Source organism: Cynoglossus semilaevis, chromosome W (assembly GCF_000523025.1).
Source record: "Cynoglossus semilaevis isolate Cse_v1.0 chromosome W, Cse_v1.0, whole genome shotgun sequence".
NCBI classification, from domain to species: Eukaryota; Metazoa; Chordata; class Actinopteri; order Pleuronectiformes; family Cynoglossidae; genus Cynoglossus; species Cynoglossus semilaevis.
In genome coordinates, this window is record NC_024327.1 from 5,157,660 (window position 1) to 5,169,765 (window position 12,106).

The 12,106-nt window shown below is 43.4% G+C and overlaps 1 protein-coding gene, 3 non-coding genes and 1 pseudogene across 4 annotated transcripts in view; 2 read left to right on the forward strand and 3 right to left on the reverse strand.

Moving 5' to 3' along the window:
• Positions 1-10,285, reverse strand: part of LOC103397016 (uncharacterized) — a 22,860-nt pseudogene extending 12,575 nt beyond the window's left edge.
• LOC112486441 (U2 spliceosomal RNA) lies at positions 4,156-4,345 on the forward strand. The gene has a single exon (XR_003048870.1). It is a non-coding gene; the product is annotated as a U2 spliceosomal RNA (small nuclear RNA).
• Positions 6,981-7,092, reverse strand: LOC112486447 (U6 spliceosomal RNA). The gene has a single exon (XR_003048875.1). It is a non-coding gene; the product is annotated as a U6 spliceosomal RNA (small nuclear RNA).
• Positions 7,320-7,509, forward strand: LOC112486442 (U2 spliceosomal RNA). The gene has a single exon (XR_003048871.1). It is a non-coding gene; the product is annotated as a U2 spliceosomal RNA (small nuclear RNA).
• Positions 9,895-12,106, reverse strand: part of LOC103397013 (SWI/SNF-related matrix-associated actin-dependent regulator of chromatin subfamily B member 1-like) — a 5,726-nt gene continuing 3,514 nt past the window's right edge. The window contains exons 8-9 of the mRNA XM_008335265.3: positions 10,439-10,570; positions 9,895-10,324 (exon numbers count right to left, since the gene is read on the reverse strand). Of these exons, the coding sequence (XP_008333487.1) occupies positions 10,288-10,324; positions 10,439-10,570 (169 nt within the window). The 3' untranslated portion in view covers positions 9,895-10,287. The remainder of the gene's footprint in view (positions 10,325-10,438; positions 10,571-12,106) is intronic.

Below are 12,106 nucleotides of genomic sequence, written 5' to 3' on the forward strand. Positions count from 1 at the left end.
GTGGTGGGAAACTGCTTCCCTTTCCTGAGGCGCCGGATGGTTTGCCAGAATTTCTTCGAGGCCGACCGATAGTCCTCCTCCATGGCCTCCCCGAACTTTTCCCCGACTCGAGTTTTTGCTTCCGCGACTGCCCGAGCTGCAGTCCGCTTGGCCTGCCTGTACTTTTCGGCTGCTTCAGGAGTCCTACGAACCAACCAGGCTCGATAGGACTCCTTCTTGAGGTTGACTACTTCCCTTACTTCCGGTGTCCACCACCGGGTTCGGGGATTGCCGCCACGACAGGCACCGGAGACCTTACGTCCGCAGCTTCGGACAGCCGCATCAACAATGGAAGTGGAGAACATAGTCCACTCAGACTCAATGTCTCCAGCCTCCCTCGGGACCTGTTCAAAACTCTCCCGGAGGTGGGAGTTGAAGGCCCCCCTCACCGGGGATTCTGCCAGACGTTCCCAACAGACCCTCACGATACGTTTGGGTCTGCCAGGTCTATCCAGCTTTGCCCCTCGTAAGCGGAGCCAACTCACCACCAGGTGGTGATCAGTTGAGAGCTCAGCCCCTCTCTTCACCCGAGTGTCCAATACATACGGCCGGATGTCAGATGACACGACTACAAAGTCGATCATTGACCTCCGGCCTAGGGTGTCCTGGTGCCAAGTGCACTGGTGGACACCTTTATGCTTGAACATGGTGTTTGTTATGGACAAACTGTGACTAGCACAGAAGTCCAATAACAAAACACCACTCGGATTTAGATCGGGGAGGCCGTTCTTCCCAATCACGCCCCTCCAGGTGTCACTGTCGTTGCCCACGTGGGCGTTGAAGTCCCCCAACAGGACGATGGAATCCCCGGGAGGAGCACTGTCCAGTACTCCTCTCAGTGTCAGCAAGAAGGCCGGGTATTCTGCACTGCTGTTCGGCCCGTAGGCCGAAACTACAGTGAGGCACCTGTCCCTGACCCGAAGGCGCAGGGAAGCGACCCTCTCCCTCAGTGGGGAGAACTCCAACACACGACTGGCAAGCTGGGGGGCTATAAGTAAGCCTACGCCAGCACGCCGTCTCTCACCGCGGGCAACTCCAGAGTAGAAAAGGGTCCAGCCTCTCTCAAGGAGTTGGGTCCCAGAGTCCAAGCTGTGTGTGGAGGTGAGCCCGACTATATCTAGTCGGTATCTCTCAACCTCCTGCACGAGCTCAGGCTCCTTTCCCCCCAGCGAGGTGACATTCCATGTCCCCATAGCTAGAGTGGTTGTCCAGGGATTGGGCCGTCGTGGTCTCCGCCCACAACCGCCACCCAAATCACAAGGCACCGGCCCCTTGTGGGCCTTCCTGCGGGTGGTGGGCCCACTGGAAAGCGGACTCACGTCGCTTGTTCGGGCTGAGCCCGGCCGAGTCCCGTGAGCAAGGACCCGGCCACCAGGCGCTCGCCTGCGAGCCCCAACCCCGGGCCTGGCTCCAGAGTGGGGCCCCGGTGACGCCAATCCGGGCGACGTGAACCTCTTTGCTGTCTTTTTCTTCATCAAGGGGGGGGGGTTGAACCGCTATTTGTCTGATCCGTCGCCTAGGACCTGTTTGCCTTGGGAGACCCTACCAGGGGCGTTAAGCCCCCGACAACATAGCTCCTAGGTTCATTCGGATACTCAAACCCCTCCACCACGTTAAGGTTGCGATTCATGGAGAGGTACATTTTTTATCTACATATTTTTAAAAACACTCAAGGACAGAAAGACACAAATTAACAACAATGGAATTTAATAAAAATACTGCTATATATAAATAAAACGGCTATTAGCTGTATGCTACTGTTAACAGTTGAGTTATGAGGTGAGACTTGAAAAGAGAGTAAAAGTGAATAATACAGAGGTTGGGTGGGAAGTTGAAGCATAGTTGGGGAGCTGAGCAGCTGAAAGCTGGGGGAGGGAACAGTAAGAGTTTTAATGCAATATGATGTTTCATGTGCTTTAACATCATTTCAAATGCTACTAGTTAAAAATTTGGCTTGAGGTTTTATTTACCCCAAGTGAATTTAACATGGTTTATTCTCATTTAAGATGAAAAGGCAGGTGTGTGTGTGTGTGTGTGTGTGTGTTTCAGGGGGCAGATGTTTTATGGCTCATGACTGGAGTGGACCATGACTGCAGTTAATCTGTGGACAAGGGTTGGTGCTGGTCACTCTGTCCTCTGGGAAACAGGCCATAAAATCCCATTTTTACCAAAGTGGAAACCATTAAGTTGGGTAAAGGGTTGATGGGGAACATTTTTCAGCTGAAATTTATTTCTTTCCTTAGTATTTTCTTTGAACTGAACACACATGTAAATCTCGGATTTTCTCTGTCTCTACTGCATCACAAGGCTGTCAACTTGAATTGCTAGTACCAGCGGTAACGGTCATGGAATTAAAAATGTATTTAAAAGGTGAATTTGTTAATAAACATGTGCAGCCTGTCCTTAAAATAACAGTAGCATTTTATAATCCCACTGTCAAGCATACACTCACTGCTATAGACATACAGTAGATGTGTGATTGAATTTGTCAAAGAGAAGTAAAGCACCTCAGCTCCTTCTCAGTCATCATCCAACAGATGAGCCCAGATCACCAAAGATGTTATGAATCAAAGCTAATCCCATCTCGGCTCAGACGGAGCAGTTGAAGTTCAGAGAAAGAAACGTGGATCACTGAGATCCATCAAAGTCTTTATTCGCTGGAGAACAGCTCGTGATCACTGATGAGGGCACAATCTGCATACGTCCAGGCCTCGGCTCTGATTCACATGCACCAGTCTGGGCATCTGGCTGCGATGGCAATGATTTATGAGCGTCAGAGCGATAAACACATATAAGGAGACGGAGAGAAACTGAGCTGGAAAACGAGCGTGAGGCTGGAGAGACGAAGTCATGGGCTGTGTGTGACATATGTGTTTGTTCACTGTTCTCTCAAACACAACCTATTGGTAAAAAAACAATTCACCTAAAAATCCAGTTTCTAGTGATGCATTAACACCCATCCCAGTAGCCGCTGTTATGTGTTTTCCTACTGCAGTTACAGTATGTGTCCTCATGGGTAGTTCATTTAGAAAGGTCAACAATGTTAGCAGACTTGTGGTACGATACGAACAAATTAATAAAACACCTAAAGACACGCATTAGCTTATCGAATCTGCCCATGGACAGAGGAGGTGTTCAAACCTCATGAGTCACTAGCTGAGGATATTTAACCATCATTGTGTGTGTTTACTTGTTAGGGAGTCATGGAAATGCCTGAATAAGTGTTAGTAAGTGCTACACAGTGCAAAGCAGGAGAAATGTTTCCAATAGAAATGTGCCACTGGTGTAAAAGCTCTGCTCACTTTCTGTTCAGTTGACTGTGTTAACTATTCATAAAGTTACATCTTCTTCATCTGTATTTTTAACATTATTTTATATTTCATCCTTAATTTGATTAATACATTTAGAATTTGAGGAAAAAAACAAATTGCAATAATGTGTTGGGGGTTTTTTTCAAGCAAAAATGCCTCTGTATCTTGAAGTCTTTCACAAAAAAAATGTCTCAGTAAATTGCAGGTTTCTATTTTACGGACAGCTTCTATACAGATGATCCATTTTATTTGCTTGGAAATTTGCACAATCCGGTCACATCCCCACGTTAAAGTAGGTGTTAGTGGTAGCCGTTGTTGCAGCCATTGCGTGGCGCCATCCTCAAGGAAGTTGACTTTTTTTTCTTACATACATCACAAATGTAAACACTGGAAATGTACGGTGAAAGACTTCAAGATACAGAGGCAGGGTTCAGTCGCATCCTGTCAAAATACAATTTTTTTTGCTGTTAACCAAGCAGTGGTAGGAATTTGCGTGTCATTCGTGGGCAGGGGCTATGCTAATCTTCTCTATTTTTGTTTAGTTTCTCAATACGTTCCGGGTTTTTATTTCATGGACAATGTATGTAGGGCAACAAAGCCCCAACTGGAGCACAGCAGTCATACAGACAAAAAGCAGTGGGCAATGTTGACAGCACTGTAGTTACAATTGGCTGAAGTTACTCTGTTGTGTGTATGCTAGGCTGTTGTATGCTATGCTATCCTATGCTCTGCTACAATTTTTACCACCACCAGTCAACATATGTGTGCTGAGAACCCTGAAGTTTTACTTAGCAAGCAATGCGTCATTGCTTCTCGGCCTTTTGGCTAAGATCAAGTGTAGTATCTGTTCTTATCAGTTTAATATCTGATATGTCCCCTGTCCGCGGACCATATATTAGTTGACTTTTGGACAAAGGAGATGGTATAGGAGCTTGCTCTGACCACTCCACGCATCGGCCTGGTATTGCAGTACTTCCGGGAATGGTGCACCCACTGCTGTTGCAAAAGATAAACGTACTTGCTGATTGCATGGGCATCTCATTGTCCTACCCCTCTGTCAAGGACAGAGTTAATAGTTATTACCGGACATGTGCTGAGAAACGCAAGCTGTGAAATCCAAAAGTGGTAGAATCTTCTGGTTGTGGTGATTTATCATGACTAAAATGAAGTTCGTATTAGATTCACATGAAAGTACGGCTTCTTTACCCCTGCATGTATTCCCACGTTCAAGTGGTCAGCACCGTCAGCAATGGTTGTTTTTCGGGAAAGCGGTTGTTGCATTGGGTTACCAGGGGCGCGTAGGCCATAAGTGGAAAAACGACAAAGTGTCCAGCCATAGAAATGCATTGGGTTACCAGGGGAGCGAACCTCCATTTGGGTTACCAGGGGCGTTGGACTTTTGCGGCCGGGGTTTAAGGGCAAGACAGCGCGGTGGGTGCTTAAGCGCGGGTGCCAGGGACCAAATGGACAGCCTGGTTGTGCAGGTGGTGGTGGTGGTGGTAGTGGTGGGGCGGGGGGAGTTCACTGTCCCTGGGCCCAGCAGGTTCTGAGAGTGTGGGAGCCTGGGCCCGTGGGACTCAGCTCCACGAAGGGCAGGGGAGGGGAGTGGGCATTGGGGACCTGTGTCAGTAGCCCAGGAAAGACAGAGAGCCTGCCGACTGTGCAGAGCAGTGCAGTAGGCTGGGACTCTGGCGCTGTGGCAAAGCAGACAGATCCAGGGAGATGGAAAAAAAAAAAAAAAAAGTGAATGACAAAAACAATTTCAGGAGCGACGCCTGCTGTATTCCTCCTGAACTGCCAGTGTTTGAACTTCAAGGTTCGGTTCGTGCACAGCAAAGGCAAGACGTTGAAAAGGAAGCAGTATAAAAAAGAAGAGCAACCCCTACTGATCGAAAATGCTAACAGCACCTGGTATTCCTCGGCCCGTGCTTAGTTTCCAAGATCAAACGAGATCGGGCGTGTTCAGGGTGGTATGGCCGTAAGTGCGTAACTACTCGAAAAACGGGCTATTTACCTGTATAGGCCAATTTAGTTTGTGTTCCCACCAGTCGGCACAAGCTCTTAGTTTAATAAAAGATATGCTCACATTCATTGCTTTCAAAACTGGCATTCAAGTTGAGATTTAGTAGCGCTAAACTGATGGTAAAATGGAAACTGCTGCTGCTGCTACTGCTGCTGTCGGGTGACATCACATCCTGTGGTTCTTGTCAGTGAAGAAATGACGTGAATGTTTTACCTGGACAATATTTCTGGTATCGATGGGAATGCAAAGGGGGGGGGGGGCACTACAAAGGAAGAGGTAAAGAAGAAGAAGAAGAAAAAAACTCCAGTAGATTTGGAACCATTTTGTGAATCCACTTTTTTTTGTTTCCAATGGCATCACAGAGATGTCTGACATCCACTTTCCACTTTCTACTTTTAAATGTATTTATATACCCAGATTTTACACAATTTTCCACAATTTTTACATTAAAATCTAAGTCTCCAATTCTTAAAATGTATATATACTCTGTTTAATATACATTCACAATCTATGTATATTCTGTTTTGCACTACTCCTCTTCCAGTACCTCGGAGAGTTTTTTATAGCATTGTTTACAGTTTATAGCATTGTTTAGAGTCTACATTTTCATGATACTTTCTTTTTGTCTTTTCTAGTTGTGGTGCATGGTAGCTCTGTGGGAGCACCCTCAATTTCATTGTACATCTGCTGTAAAAATGACAATAAGGACTATTCTATTCTATTCTATTTGTTTTCATAAAGTTAGAAGGCCCCAATCCCTTATAGAAGCAGAGGGAAATGTTCCAAAGTAATCAGAGTGAAGCAGCTCAAAACAGTTTTGAAAAGGGAACCCCATTGCAAAGTACAAGACTGAGATGATAGATGACCATCTACAAGAACAAATGAAACAATTTACACGGATGTGAGTTCCAAGTTTCCCCTGATAAAAATAACCTCCTTTTATTACGTACAACAAGTGGCGTCTTTTGAGTCAAGCACTGTGATTAGCTGGCGACTAAGGCTCAATTGCATGCTCTCCGTGTCGACGTCAGACATTTGTTTAAAGTAATCTAAGATTTTGGAAAGAAACGTAAAATTTAAATGTCAAATGAAAGTATCGTATTTTTAAATTAGATATTTGCCTCAAAGCTCTTATCGCTGATTTGCATTTACACCATATCTGAAAAAAGCCAGTCGTTTTGTGTGTCTATATATAAAGTTTGAAAGTCCAAATTGGAACAAGCAACTGAGAAGATTGAACCCCATCTGCTAAACGGAGGGGCCATATGAATTCTTTGTTTTTTTGTTTGTTTTTTTTTTTTTTTGGTTTTTTTAATATCTCAATAAATTGCGGGTTTCTATTTTACGGACAGCTTCTATACAGATGATCCATTTTATTTGCTTGGAAATTTGCACAATCGCATCCCCACGTTAAAGTAGGTGTTAGTGGTAGCCGTTGTCGCAGCCATTGCGTGGCGCCATCCTCAAGGAAGTTGACTTTTTTTTCTTACATACGTCACAAATGTAAACACTGGAAATGTACGGTGAAAGACTTCAAGATACAGAGGCAGGCTTCAGTCGCATCCTGTCAAAATACAATTTTTTTTGCTGTTAACCAAGCAGTGCTAGGAAATGAGGAACACTTCTCGAATTTGCGCGTCGTCCGTGCGCAGGGGCTATGCTAATCTTCTCTATTTTTGTTTAGTTTCGCAATACGTTCCGGCTTTTTATTTCATGGACAATGTATGTAGGGCAACAAAGCCCTAACTGGAGCACTGCAGTCATACAGACAAAACGCAGTGGGCAATGTTGACAGCACTGTAGTCACAATTGGCTGACGTTACTCTGTTGTATGTATGCTAGGCTGTTGTATGCTATGCTATCCTATGCTCTGCTACACTTTTTACCACCACCAGTCAACATATGTGTGCTGAGAACCCGAAGTTTTACTTAGCGAGCAACGCGTCATCGCTTCTCTGCCTTTTGGCTAAGATCAAGTGTAGTATCTGTTTATATCAGTTTAATATCTGATATGTCCCCTATCCGCGGACCATATATTAGTTGACTTTTGGACAAAGGAGATGGTATAGGAGCTTGCTCTGACCACTCCACGCATCGGCCTGGTATTGCAGTACTTCCGGGAATGGTGCTCTTTGCCTGGATGTGATGGTTGAACCCTTGGATTCTGTCGGGACGACACTTCTCCCTTGCGTTCCCCCGAATTCGTTGATGAGGAAGGATGAGACGGTAGCTCAAAAATAAAAGCTTTATTGAAGTAAAATAAGGCAAACTGAGCTCTGGTTTCTTACCACCTTCAGAGACGATCTGTAGAGGAAGAACGACCCCCTTCTCGCTTTGCTTACTTATATGCTGTCGGGGCAGTTCCGGCAGCACATGCACGCTCATAGAACTTACATGTTGTAAACTTCCCTGGGGCGCGCTCCTGAGTCACATGAGGGCGAAACTCTTTGCCCGTGTGTTTTCCTTTTAAGGACTTGTTTGCAGGATGTTGCTTCTGATTATTAAGCAAGATGCTTCCTTTTCAGTGAGCCCTAGGCTCTAAGTGTGCCCCCTAGATTATAGAATAAACACTGTAGTAAAGACTCTGAGACATACATTTCCATCCATCCATCCATCCATCCATCTTCAATCAACATTTCCTCCACTCTCTAATCTCTTTGTCCTTAAGGGACCTACTGATTAAATTTTCACACTATCCTTATAAATGTTGCCATATGAGGTAGATAATAAGGCTGTTGCAATAAACATAACATGATTTAAAATCCTTCAATTCATGCACATTTTCACGAATGCCGGGGTAATTTCCCTTTACAAACATTTCCCTCAAGATTTATTTGAGGAAGAAAACCAGACCCTTTTTTTTAAGTTAGTGTTTATTCATATAATTTATTTTTTTATTTTCATTTATTAGCTATCTTAGTTTTTTTAAATTTAATTTTTCTTTTTTTTTTTGCTCATAAAGGTATAGTCTGCTTGTTCCTGTTGTTGTGTGAAATTGGTTTGGAAAGGGGAAAAAAATGGGGTTATGGAAGACTATAATGCTGTGTCAATGTCTTTTCGTGAAATTTCTTCCAATGAAAAAAGTTATAAAGAAAAAAAAAGGAAGACGTTTGGGATGACCAGAACCCTTCCCAGAGCTGGCCATCCGGCCAAATTGAGCAATCAGGGGTGATGAGAGAGGTAAAGAAGAACCCAAAGATTACTGTGGCTGAGCTCCAGAGATGCAGTCGGGAGATGGGAGAAGGTTGTAGAAAGTCAACCATCACTGCAGCCAGTCAGGGCTTTATGGCAGAGTGGCCCAATGGAAGTCTCTTCTCAGTGCAAGAAACATGAAAGCCCACATTGAGTTTGCTGAAAAACACCTTAAGGACTCCAAGATGGGAGAAATAAGATTCTCTGGTCTGATGAGACCAAGATAGAACTTTTTGGCCTTAACTCTAAGCGTTATGTATGGAGAAAACCAGGCACTGTTCATCACCTGTTCAATACAGTTCCAACAGTGAAGCATGGTGGTGGCAGCATCATGCTGTGGGGGTGTTTTTCAGCTGCAGGGACCGGACAACTGGTTGCAATCGAAGGAAAGATGAATGTGGCCAAGTACAGGGATATCCTGGACAAAAACCTTCTCCAGAGTGCTCAGGACCTCAGACTGGGCTGAAGGTTCAACTTCCAACAAGACAATGACCCTAAGCACACAGCTAAAATAACCAAGGAGTGGCTTCACAACAACTCTATGACTGTTCTTGAATGGTCCAGCCAGAACCCTGACTTAAACCCAACTGAGCATCTCTGGAGAGACCTGAAAATGGCTGTCCACCAACGTTCACCATCCAACCTGACAGAACTGGAGAGGATCCCCAAATCCAGGTGTGAAAACTTGTTGCATCATTCCCAAAGACTCTAAAGAAGGCTATATTAGCTCTAAAGGGTGTTTCTACTAAATACTGAGCAAAGGGTCTGAATACTTATGACCATGTGATATTTCAGTTTTTCTTTTTTAAATACATCTGCAAAAATGTCAACAAATCTGTCAATATGGGGTGCTGTGTGTACATTAATGAGGAAAAACATTGAACTTAAATGATTTTAACAAACGGCTGCAATATAACACAAATTTAAGGGGGTCTGAATACTTTCCGTACCCACTGTATATACTGTACATATATACACATATGTATATATAAACATATATATAAACACATATATACGTATATATAAACATATATGTATATGGGCATATATATATATATATGAATTATACAAAAAAATATAATTGATCTTAGCATTAGCAGGGCTGTGGCTGATGTTGGACTTTTTTTTCCCCATCTTCATCCTACTCCAGCCAAAGAACTTCATTACCGGTGTTATGTTCAGGTCTAAGCTAAAGCTATAAGTTGAGCATGATTAAACGTGCTGCCTTTACAGGAATATTTTTTTCTCTAAGGTGTAGTGAACTGGGGGTGCGTCACCCAGTTGGGATATAAAAGAGGGTGTACGGTCAAAAACACAGAGAGACAAAAGCAGCTTTCATTTTTTTAATTTTGTAAGGATTATTAAAATCAAAAGATAATAACAACGTGAAGAGGAAAGATTACTCTGAGACAGTGACAGACATTTTCTCATGCAGTCAGTGGTCAGAGAGAGAGCAGCTTCTCCACGCAGAGAAGAAAAAAAAAAACACACACCGAGGGAGAGGGGTGGGGTCTTACGGGGGACTTGGCCAATCAGTACTAAATATAATTAACCATAAAAACAGAATTGATTATTAAGAAGAAGTAAGGCCTGAGGTGTTGGTGGAACAGATAAACGTCAAGCTGTGATGTGTAACCATGCGTGTAACCAAGTACCTCAGTCTCACACGAGGTGGGGGAGGGGCCAAGGACAACAAGGACAGAGCCTACGCTGGTGTCCCGTCTACCACGCAGGTGTGTTTGCCAATCGCCTCATTCTCCTGGAGAGGAAAAAGAAGACAACGACGTCAAACACAAACAACAAGAGAGAGAAAACGCAACTACCGGAGAAAAAGAAAGACAATATCTAAGTGAGAGTAGATTTCCACACTGACCTTGTGTTTCTGTCCTGGTCTCTAATCTTCTTCTCCATCTCTGCGTCTGTCAGAGTCTCCAACAGAGGGCACCACTGGTCTGCGTCACCTGTGTTTCTAATGGCAATTTCCACCATGGGCAAAGGATTTTCACTGAAAAACAACACACGTAAAACATAAAAAAAAGGCAAAATGATAAAAAGAGCAAAAGTGTTTTTGGCTCGTAAAAACTAAAAGTACAACACTGATCAATGAAAATTTGCAAATTGATTTTTGTATTTACTCCACATTAAACACATTTCCTCTCTATCTGTATTTGTTAGATGAAAACAGTTCAGTGTCAGTTCAGTTCAGCCTGAGGTGACCTGTGGTGAACACCACCAATCTCCCAGCTGCAGAAATCTGATGTTATTTAGCCGATGACTCACTTTTTCAACACCTGAAACTGTGAGAAAAACCTCACAAACACCGGACCTTGTTTTTTGTATATAAACTCAAATATGATCAGACTTTCTCCATTTTTGATGATGTCCAGGAGGAGCAGCAACATGAAAGTCATTTTACATAAAAACCAACATAAAATCAGTGTGTAATGAGATTAACATCTGAGCGCAGAGGAAAGCAATATCAAAAAGCAATCAAGCATGAAGCTTGAACACATGCTGCTGATGTCAAATGTAAACACTTAAAATCAACAGTTTCACACTGGTATTTCAAGTTTGTTCTGTTTTTATCTTTATTTGCAACATATAAATGTATATATACTGTATATTTGTGTTTTTACAACTCCAATATAGGGATTGTTATTTAATATTACAGAAAAAGGCATTTGTTACAAAAATGTTTTATTTTAAACTGCTGTAAGCAGAGTACTTTCTCCGGTACTGTTAGAGTGTGTAGTTCAATGGTGTGTAAGCAAAGTCTCTTTTTCATCTTGCGTCTACTGTCAACTGCTGTTGATAAGAATTAACCAATTGCATAGTACAAGAAAAATGAACCAATTAATGCCAATTAAAAATTGTAATTGTTTCCAGTTTAAATAATGTACACTGCTCAAAAAAATAAAGGGAACACTAAAGTAACACATTGTAGATCTGAATGAATGAAATATTTAATAAATACTTTGTTCTTTAGTTGAATGTGCTGACAACAAAATCACACAAAAATTATCAAGGAAAATCAAATGTATCAACCCATGGAGGTCTGGATTTGGAGTTATACTCAAAATTAAAGTGGGAAAACACACTACAGGCTAATCCACTTTGATGTAATGTCCTTTAAACAAGTCAAAATGAGGCTCAGTAGTGTGTGTGTGGCCTCTGCGTGCCTGTATGACCTCCCTACAACGCCTGGGCATGCTCCTGATGAGGCGGCAGATGTTCTCCTGAGGGATCTCCTCCCAGACCTGGACTAAAGCATCCACCAACTCCTGGACAGTCTGTGGTGCAACTTGGCGTTGGTGGATGGAGCGAGACATGATGTCCTAGATGTGCTAAATTGGATTCAGGTCTGGGGAACAGGCGGGCCAGTCCATAACATCAATGCCTTCGTGTTGCAGGAACTGCTGACACACTCCAGCCACATGAGGTCTAGCATTGTCTTGCATTAGGAGGAACCCAGGGCCAACCGCACCAGCATATGGTCTCACAAGGGGTCTGAGGATCTCATCTCGGTACCTAATGGCAGTCA